General features: G+C 41.1%; 1 protein-coding gene across 1 annotated transcript in view; it reads left to right on the top strand.

Moving 5' to 3' along the window:
• Window positions 1–16079, top strand: part of PDE6B (phosphodiesterase 6B) — a 42707-nt gene extending 26628 nt beyond the window's left edge. The window contains exons 19-22 of the mRNA XM_072991942.2: window positions 217–291; window positions 1009–1092; window positions 14165–14321; window positions 14781–16079. Of these exons, the coding sequence (XP_072848043.2) occupies window positions 217–291; window positions 1009–1092; window positions 14165–14321; window positions 14781–14842 (378 nt within the window). The 3' untranslated portion in view covers window positions 14843–16079. The remainder of the gene's footprint in view (window positions 1–216; window positions 292–1008; window positions 1093–14164; window positions 14322–14780) is intronic.
• The last annotated feature ends 2493 nt before the right edge of the window (window positions 16080–18572 follow it).

Below are 18572 nucleotides of genomic sequence, written 5' to 3' on the forward strand. Positions count from 1 at the left end.
TGTAGTGCTGTTGTAGGTGTTTTAACAGCCCCATTGAATTTGGGGTTGCTGCCCTTTCTGTAAAAGGGACAGTGTTCTTGGGAAGAAATGTCACTGAAACATGCCCTAACACAAGAGTGAGCATTGATAATGACAAGGGACCTTCTGGTCCAATACTGAAGCTGCTAAAAATGAAGATGATAAAAAAGGATTTGTGCTTATTCTTCTTGGTTACAGGTGGCACTACTTGTAGCAGCTGAATTCTGGGAACAGGGGGACCTGGAAATTTCGGTACTTCAGCAACAGCCTATTGTAAGTTTTCTGCGAGAAGTGGGAATGGAGCTGAGGCACTGAGTCTCCTGCCTTGCTTCCAAGGCATTTCTTACATTTCTAGGAAGGTCAAGCCTGTTTTGTGGCCTTCCATCCCTTCCAGAATTGCCCTCTGCAGTGAGAAAAGTTACTTTAAAAAAGCAGACATCAGGTAATGTGTAGCGGCTTTGGGCAAGGCCTAACCACCATACTAGAAGAAGGGAGGCCGGAAGGGAATCTTGACTGGGCCCTTCAACGTGGAGCGCTTGCTTGTTTTTCTTTTGGAGCTGTGGAAGGCTGGGTGAAGAAAAAGAGAGGGATTCCTTCCGTTGCATTATAACAAGATTTTCCTCACTTTGATGGGCTGAGCAGCAGGATGAGAGGGAGACTAGTGCTATTATGAGGATACATTGTGTTCCTGTCTGTGGATACCTCTTAAAGAATAGTAAGCAGAACGGACAACTCTGCCACAGTATCACTGTATACCATGGCCCAGACAACTTAATCAAGATTACCTAAGATTTGTTTTTAGGAGCCCTTTCTAAAACATCTACCTCTTCCCCTACAGTCTTTGCAATTAAAACCTGCTTTCTTTGTCCCACCCAAGAGGGGCTGAAGTGAGAATAAGTTGTCCTGGTTCTTTTTCTTAGCCACAGTAAAGCATGACAAAGAGACTATGTATGTTACTTCAGAAAGTTACTTCTTCTTTTTTTCTCCTAGCCTATGATGGACAGAAGGAAAGCAGCTGAGCTTCCAAAACTTCAGGTTGGCTTCATTGACTTTGTGTGCACATTTGTATATAAGGTAAGCATTTAACACCCAGGATCCATTAGGATGGTGAGCTCTGTAGTTTCAGCCAAAATAAAGCTATTTGCTCTGAAGAAACTGGTGGGCAATATTGTAGAAGCACTGTATAGCTTAGGAAATCAAGGTTGCTTCTAACCAGCCATTTCTTTATAAATGTACACCTGTGGTACTCTTTCTTGAAAAGAATCCCGAAGAGATTGTTACCGAATTGTTACATTCCATTGTTTTCTGTGGCGTCTTGCTCCACATTGGCAAGATTGATGTGTGGCAGTTTGTGTGTGTGTGTGTGTGCACGCTCACATGTTGTTTTGTGCAAACCAACTGCAAAGTAGTACCAAGCCATTAAGTGACTGATGGTTGTTGTGGGTTTTTCGGGCTCTTTGGCGAAACCCACAACGACCATTAGATTCCGGCCATGAAAGCCTTCGCGAATACATTAAGTGACTATTGTTGCTGGAAGTGGAAAAATTACATCTTTGCCGTTTTCTGCCCATTACTGGTTCAATTCAGTACAGCTGGGAGCTCTTAGTGATAAAGTTACTGAACAATAGTCCATTTTTGTGTTTCACAAAGTTGTCCTACACTAATTCTCCAAATCAGGCAAACTAATCTGGATGCTATGCAGATAGTCTGCTAATTCTGTCAACTAAACACGTTGTTTTATTTCCTACTTCATACTCCTTTTTTTCTGCTTTCAACAACATCTCAAAAAGGCTCCCCCCAAAAAATTTATGCTCATTTCCTATGTTTTTCCATTGTTTTATTTGATTATTATTATTATTATTATTATTATTATTATTATTATTATTATTATTATTATTATTATTATTATTATTATTATTATTATTATTATTATTATTATTATTATTATTATTATTATTATTATTATTATTATTATTATTATTATTATTATTATTATTATTATTATTTCTGTGGAGTTTAAAAGCAGAGATGCCGGGTGGGCTACCTGTCAGTTTAGCTATGGATTTCCTGCATTGGCAAGTACTGTAGCTGGATTCGATGATCCTTAGTATCTCTTCCAACTCTACCATGCTATGGTCTATGATTTCAAATATAAGTTTTTATGTAGAATCCTTGATGCCTTCTAAAGGGGTGGAGGAGTGGCAGAGCTTTCTCTTTGAACACACCCTCTTGCTTTTCCCGTTTTCTGCAAATCATGCTGAAATAAGTAAATAAAAATCCCCTTTCATGGCATTGGTCACCACAAAGACTTCTATTGTGCCGGCAGCTGTTTTTCTGGTCATAGAGGAGCCTGCATTAATGGGGTGCCTGATCTCAGAATAGGATGATTGTTTGGAGAATGGAAACCCAGAGGCTCTCCATTGATCAGTGGAGTCTGCTTGAGGGCAGAGGGCACAAATAGAGGAGAAGTAGGAGGCATTTATCTCAAATCTTCTTGTGGAATTATTTAGATATTTGGCGATCAGGAGTAAATCCAGAGAATGAGAACAGTTAATGGTGAAGTGTAGCGTTTACCCTGTGGTCCCTGCTTGCTCCACCAAACACAGAGCTCACATGAGTATCCCAACACGCCCTTTAACTCACTGCCACCAGTTGATCTCTTTATCAGCCCATATTTCCTATGAAAGACTGAGGTCCATTCAGTACTAAACTTAGAAACAGGTTTATTGATCACATGTTGTTTTAGAAATAGTTCTTAAGCACATTCTTAAAGTTACCCCAAGCTTCAGTATTTTACTTTAACCTCTTCTGCCTTAATTAATACAGGTCACACTCTGACAAATCACTCCTTCAACACTCTCTTTGCCTCAAACCCCCAAAACTTTTTTTCTTCTCTGTCTCTCTGACTGAACTCTCTAGACTCTGACTCACCCCTCCCTTCTAGTTTCTCTACCTCTGCCTCCCAACTGCTCTCATTGATACATGCCAATAATCTTGTACCTGAGCCAAAGCAGGGTGATCGCTACATACCTCCCCCCTTTAAAAAGTTTGTTTTATGAGGGGAAAACTTATCAGTTTACCCTCTTAAACAAACAAGACATTTAATACATTTATTAACATTCTTACCACACTTATAACTATACATACTTGCCATATGGGCTTTTATCAAGTAATACATTTACTATTTAAACTTACCACCTTATCCAGTCCTGGAAACCATACATTCATAATCATTTTCCTCTATATTAACTCAAACATTACAAAAAAAATCCATAAACATTTACATTTAATCACTGGGTCTTCTGAATAAAGCGTCCACTACCACATTTGAAGTTCCTTTGATGTTTTAATTTCAAAGTCATAACCTTGGAGAATCAAGGACCACCTAGTCAGTTTGCTTCTGTTCATTTGCAAAATTCTCAACCATTTCAAAGGAGAGTGGTCAGTGCATAGGATAAACTTTCTTCTCCATCTGTATAGGTTACGTTTCTTCCAGGTCCATACGATAGACAGGTATGCCCTCTCGATGGCAGACAAATGTCTCTCACGATTTTGAAGTCCTCTGGTGGTAAAAGTCACTGGATGTAGACTCTCACTGTCATCCACTTGGCACAGTCCATCTCCAAGTCCGTTGCTCAATGCACTCACACAGCCGAGGAATTCACTATTTGAGTTCGGTGCAACAAACACTGGTTTTGAAGTCCGCACTCTCTTCCAATGATCGACAGTCACCTGGCACTCTGACGTCCATTGGATTTCCTCCGTTCACCTTTTCCAGGTGAAGCCTGCTTTCTTTCTGGCTCGTGGCTTCACTTTCTCAGCTGAGGAAAGGGTAGGCAGTTTCTTCCCCATCTCCAGAACATCTATGGCTGCGTCCTTCTTTGAGATATTATTGCTCTGGCTTTCATTCTCACCTACAAACTTGCCCACAGGTACTTTAGTTGCAATAGGTGGGGAACCACTATCACGGGTCACCTCAAGATTCCTATGCAAATTTCTTTTAGGTGAAATCTCAGGCACTTGGTTTCTGTCAGAGGTGTCAAGACTTTCATAATCTGGTTCTATCCTTTTAATTGCTATTTTCTCCTGTAGGGGTTTGCCTTGCAAGATTTTCCTTGCCTTTGCAGCTGCATGGGCAGCCTTCCCAGTACTAGTCCCTTCAGTTTTCCAGTACTGTTGTGACACAGCTGCAGGTCCTGACCATGCTAACTGCAATTCACTCCCCTCTATTGGTCTCAGCATCCCCACTATGTCCTCAGGACAAAATGCTCTTTCCCGGGCCTTTTCATCACACCAGCCCCTCTGCTTTTCACGAGCACTCCTCCAGCTTTGCCCTTCTATCTCTGCTGACCTACGCATTGGTAAGGGGTCAAGATCCCTGGCAATGAGCATAGCTTAGCCCTTGTTTTTTCATCCCCAGTACCACTCACTTGGCACAAATCACATCTCTGACAAAACCACTTAACTTGCTGACCCATTCCTGGCCAGTAAAAGTTCATTGCAACCCTTTGTTTGGTATGCAATATCCCCATGTGAGTTCCAAAAGCATCACTATGCACCTTGCTTAAGATCTTGCCTCTATATTTTTCAGGCACAATCAGTTGTTCAAGGTTTCGCTCTCCAGCCCTTTGAGGTGCTAACAAAACTTCCCTATAAAACAGATTGTTGTCTGTTATATATATCTCTGGGCATTCAGGTGTTAATGAAGAGGGAGTTCCCTTAGCTTTCTCAAAGCACTGCAAAAGGGTGGTATCCTCCTGTTCCTTAACAAATGATGAATTATTGGGGTTTTTCATAAATATAACTTTTACCATTTCATCCACATGAGAGTTTTCCTTTAAACTGGGGCCTTCCAAGTTACTTTCAGGAGTCAGGGATTCCCTTTTCCCCTCAGAGATTGTTAACTGCTCTCCTTGGGAACGTGTTACTACAAAAGCACTCTGCACATGCTTAGTAAGATCTAATCCAATCAAACAAGATGTGTGTATTTGATCAGAAATTGCTACATTCCAATTTCCAACCCAGTCTCTATAGTTTATCTTTACTTTAGCCATAGGTAAAATCACTGGCATAGAACTTATTCCCTTGATTGTAACAGTTTGATTTGGAAGTATTTGTTCTTTAGGAACCACATCAGGGTGACACAGGGTTATGTGGAAACAGGTATCTACAATTCCAACATAAGATGTCTCATTAATACGAATTTTATTTCCAGAGTTCTGTAGTAAAATATTATCTGCCTTTATAAGAAAGCACTGAATGACTTTGGCTTCTGGCAGATCAGAATTTTCTGTTGTGCTAGTTGCACTCATTTCACACGCTAGCAAGGTTATGCTCAAAATCCTCCAAGGTAGGCTTCAGCAGTATGTGGACCGAGAACTCCCAGAAGTACAAGCTGGATTCCGAAGAGGCAGAGGAACTAGAGACCAAATTGCTAACTTGCGCTGGATTATAGAGAAAGCCAGAGAGTTCCAGAAAAATATCTACTTCTGCTTCATTGACTATGCAAAAGCCTTTGACTGTGTGGACCACAGCAAACTGTGGTAAGTTCTTAAAGAAATGGGAGTGCCTGACCACCTTAACTGTCTCCTGAGAAACCTATATGTGGGACAGGAAGCAACAGTTAGAACTGGTCATGGAACAACTGATTGGTTCAAAATTGGGAAAGGAGTACGACAAGGCTGTATATTGTCCCCCAGCTTATTTAACTTATATGCAGAATACATCATGCGAAAGGCTGGACTGGATGAAACCCAAGCCGGAATTAAGATTGCCGGAAGAAATATCAACAACCTCCGATATGCAGATGATACCACTCTGATGGCAGAAAGTGAGGAGGAATTAAAGAACCTTGTAATGAGAGTGAAAGAGGAGAGTGCAAAAAACGGTCTGAAACTCAACATCAAAAAAACTAAGATCATGGCCACTGGTCCCATCACCTCCTGGGAAATAGAAGGGGAAGACATGGAGGCAGTGACAGATTTTATTTTCCTGGGCTCCATGATCACTGCAGATGGAGACAGCAGCCATGAAATTAAAAGACGCCTGCTTCTTGGGAGGAAAGCGATGACAAACCTTGACAGCATCTTAAAAAGCAGAGACATCACCTTGCCAACAAAAGTCCGAATAGTCAAAGCTATGGTTTTTCCTGTTGTGATGTATGGAAGTGAGAGTTGGACCATAAAGAAAGCAGACCACCAAAGAATTGATGCTTTTGATTTGTGGTGCTGGAGAAGATTCTTGAGAATCCCCTGGACGGCAAGGAGAACAAACCTATCAGTTCTAAAGGAAATCAACCCTGAGTGCTCACTGGAAGGACAGATCCTGAAGCTGAGACTCCAGTACTTTGGCCATCTCATGAGAAGAAAAGAGTCCTTGGAAAAAACCTTGATGTGACGGCAAGAGGAGAAGGGGACGACCGAGGATGAGATGGCTGGACAGTGTCTGCGAAGCAACCAACATGAAATTGACAGACCTCCGGGAGGCAGTGGAAGATAGGAGGGCCTGGCGTGCTCTGGTCCATGGGGTCACAAAGAGTCGGACATGACTAAACAATTAAACACACAACACAGTTGCCATGGAGACAGGACCATTGTTACAGCCTCCTTCAGTGGCTTCTGTTGGTTTTATAGAGCAAACCTTTTTGGTCTGACTATCATCTTTTCCATTTTTATTTTTATTGTTTTTCATACAATTTGATTGAATATGCCAAACTCGCTGCAGTTATAACACTGTCTGTAAGTCCTTCGATCATACTGAGGAGATCTTTCAAACTTTTCTCAGGATTCATTTGCTTCTGTGGACTAGGCCCTGGCAACTTAGGTGAGGTACTAAGCTGGCCATCTTTCCCTGACATTTTATTGTTGTAATTTTTATTGAAGGGTTTCTTACTGTTGTCTCAGTTCTGCCTGTAAAATTTTACCTCAGAAAACTTAGGCTGTCTAATCTCACTAATGGAATCAGCAAATTCAGACGCATTTTTAGGAGTTTTGTTTTTAACCAAATAACGCAATTCCCCAGGCAAAATAGAATAAAATTGTTCTAAACCAACCACATTTTTCATTTGGTTTGGAGAAGTGACATTCTCACGTTCCATCCATTTGCCCAAACAGTGAATCAATTTAGCCCCCACTTGGGCATAAGATTCTTCAGCCTTTCTGGTAAGGGAATGAAATTTTCTCCTCAGGTGTTCTGCATTTATGCCAAATCTAGAATATACCATTTTTCTATATGCCTCCAAATCTCTAGCTTGCTCCAGAGGCATCTGAGAATAAAGCTCAGCTAAATTTCCACTTATTTGTGATCTCAAAACTTTCATCATCCTTAATATCAAAATCCCAGCACACTCCTCAAATGAAATCAGGAAAGATTCAAGGCAATTTAATTTCCTATATTGGGGAAATTTCTTTAGATCGTTTTTTGAGAGATTTCCCTCACTAGAGTTGTTGTTATTATTATTGTTATTTTGAGAAGCTAATTCTAATTTTTTCATCTGTATTTGAAATTCCATTTCCCTTTGCCTGTTTTCTTGCTCAAATTCCATTTGTTTGGCCTCTTGCTCAGCTTTGGTTCTAATCTCTAGTTCCATGGCTTTTTCTCTGAGTCTGTACTCCTGTTCTAATTTCCAGTTTTCAAAATCTTGTCTTTCTGAGGCACACTCATCAGTCTCATCCTGTTCCACCGGAGCTAGAGGGTGTCCATTTCCCTCCACTTCCTAAGGTAACCTTCTGCCTCCTGACTCCCTTTTTGGCTACGCCTGGTTGGCATGTTTAAGTCTGAGTGAATTAGTCTTTAATGTCTGTACTGTTTTAAAAATAACCTGTCTTTCTGCTGTTAATTCCAGTAACTATGTTGTTGCGCTTCACTCAGCAGTTCTCTAGCTCACAACCTTTTAGCTACTGTGTATGTCTGAGCTACTCTTGCTCTCAGACACCAAAATAATTTTATTTTCAAGCCTTCTGCTTTTATTTTCCTATCACCTCAGATCTGCTCTGACCCTGGCTTCTAATTTTTATCCACCAGTGCTCCTTTATCTCTCAGAGCCTTGGATTTCAAACTAGCCCACTGGGTCTTTCAAATCCTGAGGTAAACAAAAAATATTTTTTTTCTTTAGAGTCAGTTCCCTATCTTTAGTTTTCCCCAGATCTAGGTACAGAAGCCCCGCCCCTAAGCTTTTCCACAAAAACTCTAGTAGGTCACCCACTTCTTCACCACAGACCTCTGACTAAAAGGTACCCACAACTCCAGAATATTCACTTTTAAACGTTGGCTTCACTGGATTATTTTGTATCCCGTCACTGGACACTAATTGTGGTGTTTACCCCATGGCCCCTGTTTGTTTCACCAAACACAGAGCTCACGCGAGTATCCCAACACTCCCTTTAACACGCTGCCACCAGTTGATCTCTTTATTGGCCTATATTTCCTATGAAAGACTGAGGTCCATTCAGTACTGAACTTAGAAACAGAAACAGGTTTATTGATTACACGTTGTTTTAGGAATAGTTCTTAAGCACATTCTAAAAGTTACCCCAAGCTTCAGTATTTTACTTTAACCTCTTCTATCTTAATTAATGCAGGTCACACTCTGACTAATCACTCCTTAAATACTCTCTCTGCCTCATACAGTACTACAAAAACTTTTTTTCTTCTCTGTCTCTCTGACTGAACTCTCTAGACTCTGACTCAACCCTCCCTTCTAGTTTCTCTGGCTCTGCCTCCCAAGAGGTCTCATTGGTACATGCCAATAATCTTCTACCTGAGCCAAAGCAGGGCGATCGCTACATGGAGGAAAAAGCTCCATGTGCTGTTAAGCAACGTTCTCTCTCTAGCACTTTCCCGAGGGAACAGTTGTGGTCTCAGCCTCTGCCATGCAATGATTTTGGTCAACTGCGGAGTGTGGACAAGCATTCTACCCTCTCAACAGGGTTTTATTCAGCCATATTAGCCAATGACATTCCTGATCTGGATCTTACACCTCAGCCATCTCTTTCTCTGTCAGCTATACCTTTCTTGAATGAGATGGCTAGCCAGAAAACTGGATTAGCAATTCTTCCTCTACAAAAATATTGTTTTCTTACCACTCATCAGACTTTTCTGTGATGAGCTTTCTTAAGCCTGTCAGGAACGACGATTTTGAAAATGCTCTGAACAGCTTCCTAAAAAGGGAGGGACATCTATAGCTCCATTTCATTTCAGCCTGCAAAAAGAACAAGCAATGAACACATAAATGTCTAAAGGCCATCATTGTTTTTGGTTACCGGCTTGGAAAGATCAGGAAACCATTGAAAAGTGGAAAAGAGTCTGCTTTTTAACAATAAACATGACTATCTCCAAATTGCTAGTGTTCATCTATGATGTTTCACACCTTCATACTGAAACAGAAGCAGTGAACCAAGCTATGGTACTTACCTCGCACTAGACGTCTTGTTGCCAATATGTTGCTTTATTGATCCCTTTAAAAGCTTTTAGTTTCTTAATGCTGTTCAGTTCAGTTTCTTTTAAAATTTGATTGGCAGTTCTTTTTACCTTGGAAAATCTCTTTTAAATCTGCAAGGGAGCCACCACATGGTCAAATAAACATTTAAACACTGCCATCAATCCCAGAGGTTGGTTTGAAGAGGCCAGCCAGCAAGAAAAAGAGTAAGGCATTACCTTCTTCCTTTCTAGGAAACGACCTACCTCTCTCTCTAAAGGATTTGCCTCACATCAGAATATTGTTGGTGTTTTCATATATTTGATTATGTCTTAAACTTAACAAAAATTAAAACTTCCGTAGTTTCTTCTAGTCAGTTGCCAAAACAGACATCAACTTACAGCTGTAGTTTCTCTGTAGTCTTCTTTTTCCTACCAGTGTGTGTCTTTGCAGGCTGGAGGTGATCACTTGAAAAGAGAATTAGCATTTTCTTGTTGTAATTAAGCTTTGGAAAAATATTATTTAGAAAGCACATAAAGAAGTGACAGACTTTACCAATAGAAATTCTGAAATACTTACCTCAGATATTGGCTTCCTTTGTTCCACCCTTCTTCAGAATATAGCATTCTTATTCAAGAACTGGAAAATGGCAATGTTGCTATTATTCCATGTATTTTTAAAAGGAGCACAACATCTTTGATCATCACATATATTTATTGTATCCTTTAGGTCTGTCCTTTGACCAGTATGGACATATGAGCAAAAGTGCCATTTAAGTTGTGATCATTCTGTTCATTGTTCCTAGTTTCAGAGAAAGAAATTAGAAGATTGGAGAGCTTACCTGGCTAGCTGACATGCAGAAAACTCAGTGGGAAGATGAGTGACTGTTTTGGCTGTAGCTCTTTTTTTTTGTTATACAAGTTCTAACAAAATACAGTGGACCCTTGACTTACAGATGGCTTGACTTACAGACTTTTTGAGTTACAGACTTCTCTGGCCACAAAATTTAGGTTTGACTTGCAGACTGAGATTTGACTTACAGACCAGAAAAAAACCAAAATGGAACAAAAACGGCCTGTTACGGGATTAATCGGTTTTCAATGCACTGTAGCTCAATGGAGACTTGACCTACAGACTTTTTGACTTGAGAACCGCCTTCCAATACGGATTAAGTTCTCAAGTCAAGATCCCACTGTATGTAAATTATCTTATTTTGTTCTCATTATCTTTCTTCTCAAGGAGGATCAAGATACTCCCATTAGATCCATTCTTCCTCCATTTCATAGTCCCTGACTGCTGAGCTTGGCCCATTGCTAAGGGCACCATGTATGCATCATAATAGAATCATCAAAGGTTTCATCATAATCACTCATCTACATAGGGTGGGAAGGGGCTCAGGGCCATCACCAGGCATCTTTAGGAGATGTACTTTACAGGAACCTATAAGGGTGTTTCTACACCACAAATACTGTATATCTTGCATTTACACCAGCCTGGTCTTAGGAATTTGGGGTTGGTGATAGAACTGAGGATTTATCCTCCAGTTCATAGACATAGACCTATGGTTCCAATGTTCCCCCATGCAGAAGGAACCATGGGAAATCTATGCTATAAATACTACCTTGTTTTCAGAAGTCCATTTGCTTTGGCCTCATTCTGCAACTTTTGCTACAGATGCAGAATGAATTGCTTTTGAACACACAAAATGTGTGCTTATTAAATTTATTTTATATTGATAGGGTGGGATGGGAGACGGTAGTGACATCCACTTGTTCTTCCCACCTGAATTTGTCTCTTTTCACTACTTACAACCGTTTTCTCCAAAAGGAGCCAGCAAGGAGAAATTATTTAAAGGTAAACATATATTGGGAAGGTGGAATAGGTGGGTGACTTTCACATCTCACATCCTCCTCTTGGAACAAACATGAACTTGCACATTCATTGGAGAGAATGCTTAAAAGGTTGTTGTAGGTTTTTCAGGCTATTTGGCCATGTTCCGAAGGTTTTTCTTCCTAATGTTTCGCCAGTCTCTGTGGCTGGCAAAATGTCAGGAAGAAAAACCTTCGGAACATGGCCAAACGGCCCAAAAAAACCTCCAACAACCATCAGATCCCGGCTGTGAAAGCCTTCGAGAATACAATGCTGAAAAGTTTTTTTTTTTAAAGTGAGATGCAACTTCACATCTATCTGATATACAAAACCAACTGGACTGGCAGTTGAATCGTTCTTCAACAGTGGCAATAGAAGAATATTCACTACTAAGCTTAAAGGCAGCAGGATAATTTAGGGAACACAGGGCAAGCCATATGGCTCAGGGGCTGCCTCCCCCAACATGTTGCTGCTGCCACCTCCAGGATCTGCTGTTTAAGGCAGCTGTCTCTACAAATGGTTTGGTTCTAACAGTCAGTATGCGTCTTTGAAAGAGATGGGAATAGGACATAATTGTAATGTCCCAATTTTCATAGTATGTTTTCCACAGATGTGTCTTGAACAGGCTGAAAATCCATCTCTGAAGTTATGCACATACACCCAACCACCAGGAGAACATCTGTCCCCACTTTTTTATTAAGCTTCAATTTGGTTATGCTAAAGTTTGTTAGCTTTCTCTAGCTTATAACTGTTAACCACACATCAGTTTAAGAAATGAACTGTCTTTTGAACCGAATGGGGAGATAGTTGTTTGTCATCCACACATTGATTATCACAGCACCTCAGATTTGAAAGAACCTTGTTCAGATACTTCATGTAATACTAAACAACGTAAGGGACAAGGTGAAACCTTGTGGAATACTATAGACCAAAAGGCTGAAAAGTTTGAGAAGGCTCCTAGCATCACCTTCTGAAATGGACCTTCTAAGAACGTTTGGAGTCATTGTACAATAATGCTTGAAGACTCATTTCTAGCAGTCAGTGCAAAGGTTTTCTAAAATGATTGGCTCACAAAAAATATATTTAAAAAGCAAAGTGTGCTGCTTATATACCGCCCCATAGCACTTCAAGTACTTTCTGGGCAGTTGACAAGTTTATTATGCAGGCTACACATATACCGTATTTTTCGCTCCATAAGACGCACCTTTCCATAAGACGCACCAAATTTTTAGGAGAAGAAAACAGGAAAAAAATAATTTGTTTTCTTCTCCTAAAAATTGGTGAGCCTTATGGAGAGGTCCATCTTATGGAACACATCCTAGGACCTTTTGGAGGCTCGCCCTGCCCCCCCCCCACTGGGCCAGAAGGGGGGAAATCGCCAGCTTCTGGGACTTGAGGCTTGGTAAGCTTCAGAAGACTCCCAGAAGCTGGCAATTTCCCCCCTTCTGGCCCAGCGGGGGGGCGGGGCGGGTGAGCCTCCAAAGGGTCCTAGGGTGTGTTCCAGGATGCTTTAGAGGCTCACCCTGCCCCCCTCGGGGGTCAGAGGGGGCAAAATCGCCACCTTCTGGGACTCTTCAGAGGCTTCCTAAGCCTCAAAAGACTCCCAGAAACTGGCGATTTTGCCGGTGATGGCCCTGTCTGGGGGGGAGCGTGGCAAGGGTCCTGGGAGGCTCCCTCAGACCCTTGCCACACTCACCCCACCCCACCCCCCCACGGGCCAGGGGGGCTAGTATCGCCAGCTTCTGAGAGTGTTTGGAGGCTTATCAAGCTTCCAAATACTCCCAGAACCTGGCGATTTTGCCGGTGATGGCCCTGTGCAAGGGGGGGGCGTGGCAAGGATCCTGGGAGGCTCCCTTGGATCCTTGCCACCCATTCCACCCCCACGGGGCAGGGGGGGTAAAATCGCCAGCTTCTGGGAGTGTTTTGAGGCTTGGGAAGCCTCAAAACACTCCCAGAAACTGGCGATTTTGCCGGTGCTGGCCCGTGCGGGGGTGGGAGGAGCATCGCAAGGGTCTGAGTGAGCTTCCAGGACCCTTGCGACGTTCCCCCCACCTGGAAGCTGGCGATTTCACTGGCGCTAGCCCCGTGGGGGGGTGGGGGAGCCTCACAAGGGTCCTGGAAGGCCGGACCCTTGCAACGCTCCCCCCCAAGGGGCCAGTGGCGACGAAATTGCTGCATTCGGTCCATAAGACGCACAGACATTCCTCCCATGGAGGGAAAAAGTGCGTCTTATGGAGCAAAAAATACGGTAAGTTTTTGTTTTCACAAAATGTACAATTTCGTAACTGATTTTATTTCATTTATGGTATATCATTTGTATTATTTAATATCATTTGCATGACTATGGACTAAGCATTTCAACCGCTAAGTGTAATGTGGAACCATTGTTTAAATGCTGCCTTTCAGAGAGGGCTTGGCAATTTGTGTCCCTCCAGATGTTCTGCTACAACTTTCATTATCCTTTACTGTTGCCTATGGCTGATGAGAGTGGCAATCTAACATCTGGGAAACACAAAACTGCCTGCCCTTCTTTACAGTGAATAAGTAACACTCTTTCATGGGGTTTTATATCGAAAATTTAAATAACTTATAATTACCCAGTGTTGTCATGGGCACTGAAGCCAAATTTCTCTCAACATTTTTTGGCTTAAAACTTTAACTGTGCTTACATCTCTGATTTTCAAGGTATGAGAATGGGTGGAGACTGGGAGTTGAAGATATATGTACACGAACAAGGGAATGGTAGTTTTGACCAAAGGGAACACTTGAGGGCTGTGGAGAGGACATAAGCGCTCTCCCTTCTTGGCAACAATTCAGTTTCTGAATTTCTTCTGCTTTTTTTAAAAAAATTGCTTTCCTCAGGAATTTTCACGCTTCCATGCAGAAATCCAGCCAATGTATGAACGGCTGTTGAACAACAGAAAAGAATGGAAAGCCCTGGCTGATCTGTATGATGCAAAAATGAAAGCTTTGGAAGAAGAGCAAAAGAAAGAAGAAGAGAAAACGATTGACAGCAAAGGTTAGAAGAAATCATGCTTATCCTGCATCCTACAATATCTTTCCTTTCTAGCTCTTGGCTAGAAGATGTACATACTTCAGATTTTGGGCAAAAGTGAAATACAAAATGCCAAGGCATCCTGAATTAAGCCTATATCTGTCCATCAAACTGACATTACAGCGAGAAGATAGCTTAGGACCAACTGCTTGCTACCCAGACTTTCTCAATACAAGTTCATCCCAAACCAACGTTCCTCAGTCCTACATTCATCCTCACATACTCCAGCATCATACATTTGATATATTCTTCTATTGACAAAAATATGCATCATCCAAAACATTCTGAACCCACCTCCTCTGGTCGTCTTACTTCACAACTAGGGTGCCAGCTTTTCTTTTGACCCTTAATCTGCAGCTACAACACCATGTCTTTTTCCAGTCCCACTTGAAAGCTAAATATGATTTTTTTTTCTTCCTACAGGCGCAATGACAAATTGTAATGGCGAAAGTGTTCCTTCATCTACAACCTGTTGCATAATTTAAAATCACAGTCTGTCTTCAGGCTGCAGCACTGAGCTGAGTTTTCCTCAGAAGATATGTACATATGCAGGAGTCAAATAGGGAATACAAGACCTGCATCATGGGAAATGCCATTGAAGACCCTCTTGCCCCACAGTTACTATTGCCCCTACTCAATGAGTATGTGCTGGAAGGTGCTGATCAGAACTTGGCCAGCTGTTCTGATAGAATTCCTGAACTTGGTGGTGACCGTCCTCATAGTCATTCAATAGGAATACACCCACCGCTTTGGGACGCTGAAGTAAAAGGTCTAAGTCCAGAATGAACTGCCCTGAAGCAGCCCACCTATCTGAAGCACTAAAGGAGATTCTGAAGGGTTTTTGTTTGCTTCTCTTGCAAAATATAGATCTTTCCATTTATGGACAACTGAGGACCTAGAACTGTCCATAGGAAATAAAATAGAAACTGATTTAATGCAATTTACTTTTATAAGCTAAAATATCAAATGTATGATAGGTGTAGACCTTTTATTAGATTACTATGGATGTCCTTATCCACCTTTTGAAGAAACGTGGAACACTTCTCGCTTCATGGTGTTTCCAGAACTATATAAAGTACAGTATTATAGCCAAGACTTTTTTTTTCATGCACTATCAATTGACTAGTTAGTCATTGAGATTTGGTGGCCAAATTCCTACTGGAGAAAAATTGTGGAAGTTGCTGTGGCTAATTGCAGCTTATATACAAGGTGCTAGGCATGTGCTATATACTGCATGGGTAAGCAATCAGTTGTGCGACTGACATGCAACTGGCACCATCAACTAGTCACAGTCATTTCTATGATTCATTTTGCGCATGATTATACAGCAACATTAGGTAAGTCATCCACCTATGTGCAATGGGCCTAATTCCAATCAAGAGCCCCTGTGCTTACCTTGGAGAAAACCAGAAGGAAAGTTTAATTAGACATTACAGTACAATTTAATGTAGCATATAGTGACCTACTGTATATTGTGAGATAACTATGGGAATGCACAAATTTAGTCCCTTAAGCGATTAATGTCTTCTCTACATTTTCATTCTCCCTCTGGATAAGTGGCATAATGAAAATACCTGCACTGTTATAATATTCGACACATCTACAGCTACTTGTCCTCTGACTTTATTTTCAAGTTTGTATTAAAGATATTAAAGTGTTATCTTTCAGATGTCTCTTAGGATGCAAAGTAACCTGTGAAAGCAATAAACATCTATCTACCAGAATGTAATACATACAGATCCTTTTAACATAGAAAATGCCTTGGTTTGCAAAAACACACAGCAAAGAAAATGAATAGCAACAAAATGTTCTACCACCACGTGTTTTTTGCTGATGTCAGTGAGTACAAAAGTTCCATCTCTGGTGTCCATTATCTTTTATCAATAGTTTGGCTGCTTCTCATACACATGCGGCTGTAATGATCAGAAATGATCTGATTTCACTTATGGGACGCAATACTGTTGCCCTCAATTCCTCTCCAATAATTTCTCTCTTTTTGGTATGGCTAGAAATAAGTGACTACACAGAGAAGCATTTGAACAAAGGAATCAATGTGTATCTTTTGATCAGTTAAGACTAAAATACTGAATTGTGGGTTATCATAAATGCTATGAAGAGTACAAGCCCTTAAACATTCAGGGCTCATCTTTATATTCCTCTAAAAAAAGGGCATTGACTCTTCTGCAAATCACTTTGTAAAGTCTCATAATATTTTAAGGGCTGTCTTGCTAATGAGACCCCCAAATTCCCTCTATTAAATTAGGCATAATGTAATGGTGTTCCGTGTCTAGTTGCACTGGCCATGTGACCACAGAAATTGTCTACAGACAAATGCTGGTTCTATGGCTTGGAAACGGGGATGAGCGCCACCCCCTAGAGTTGGATACGACTGGACTAAATGTCAAGGGGCACCTTTAGTGTTACGCGGCAGGTCCCATCACCTCCTGGCAAACAGAAGGGGAAGAGATGGAGGCAGTGACTTTTACTTTCTTGGGGTCCATGATCACTGCAGATGGGGACAGGAGCCACGAAAATAAAGACATCTGCTTCTTGGGAGGAAAGCGATGACAAACCTAGACAGCATCTTAAAAAGCAGAGACATCACCTTGCTAACAAAGGTCCATAGTAAAAACTATGGTTTTTCCAGTAATGATGTATGGAAGTGAAAGCTGAACAATAAAGGCGGCTGACTGCCAAAGAATTGTGCTTTTGAATTGTGGTGCTGGAGGAGGCTCATGAGTGTCCCCTGGACTGCAAAGAAATCAAACCTATTCGTTCTGAAGGAAATCAACCCCGAGTGCTCGCTGGAAAGATAGATCCTGAAGCCGAGGCCCCAATACTTTGGCCATCTCATGAGAAGACTCCATGGAAAAGACCCTAATGTTGGGAAAGTGTGAAGGCAAGAGGAGAAGGGGACGACAGAGGACGAGATGGTTGGAGAGTGTCATCAAAGCTACCAACATGAATTTAACCCAACTCCGGGAGGCAGTGGAAGACCGGAGGGCCTGGCATGCTCTGGTCCATGGGGTCATCGAGAGTCAGACATGACTTAATGAGTAAAAACAAGTGGCAGGAGCCATCATACAATTTAAAAGCCTACAAGAACAAAAGGGAGTCATTTCCCTCTTCGTCCCCTCAAGCAACTGTTCTGAAAAGAGAAGTTGTCATGGTAAGGCAGTCTGAGCCATCACCAAAATAAACATTAGTATAGAATTGGTCATGCCTATTCCAGCACCATCTAGAGGAATTCTTTGTTTGTTGTGAAAGGGGACCAGTGAAGATTGTGCCCTGATTTGTTTTGTTCCTTTAGCCCTTATTTTTGTTATTAATATGTTGCCTGGGAAACATGTCTAATATTAAGCTAAAAAATTCTGATGCAGATAACATAGTGAGCCTTCCTCATCTAAATACTACCCAATGGACCATTCTTAGTGTCCACTTTAGTCTCTCACATATGACGTGAAATCAACAACAATTTGAGCTTGACTATAATATTCACCTCAGACTGTTTTGCTGTTGCATTTATAGTACATAAAAATGACGGTGACTTTATAGACATTAGAAGAGGTAGTTGTGTTAATCTGGGCAAGCTTATCGGGCAAAAGAGAAAGACAAAAATAAGAGAAGATAAAAACATGTGGCACCTGAAAGGCTAACTATTATATTTTAATGTGAGCTTGATTCATGAAAGCTCACATTAGAAGTTAGCCTTTCAAGTGCCACGTTTGTCTTTTTGTTTTTTCTTTGAATTTTGTCTGATATAATTAGAACACTAATAATTACTAATCCACATTTCAGAAAATGGATCAAAGATCTTTTGCAGATCTATTAGGCCCAGAACTGCACTCATTTCCATTGTAAGCCATGCTTTGTTAGTTTATCCATTAATTACTAAACACTTTCTTTTCCACCTTCACCCCATCCAGAATTTGTTTATAAGAAATTTATATCACACAATCTGCATCTTTTTAATTAGGCTTAATCAGCTCCTGGGGCTTCCATAAGCACACCACAGCAAACATGAAAAAACAACACAGTATTTAGGCAAGGAGATCGAAGGTTCTCTTGAACTGGCAGCTTATTAGACCTTGATTCCATTTTCACAATTATTGTTTTCTGAGACGTAACATCTGGATCTTTAGTGGTATATAAACAAAGTTAATTTTCTGCTGTTCATTTTTAATAAGTGTTTTGCACATTAAAGTATCTGACTAC

This window comes from Pogona vitticeps, chromosome 2 (assembly GCF_051106095.1).
Source record: "Pogona vitticeps strain Pit_001003342236 chromosome 2, PviZW2.1, whole genome shotgun sequence".
Lineage (NCBI taxonomy): Eukaryota > Metazoa > Chordata > Lepidosauria > Squamata > Agamidae > Pogona > Pogona vitticeps.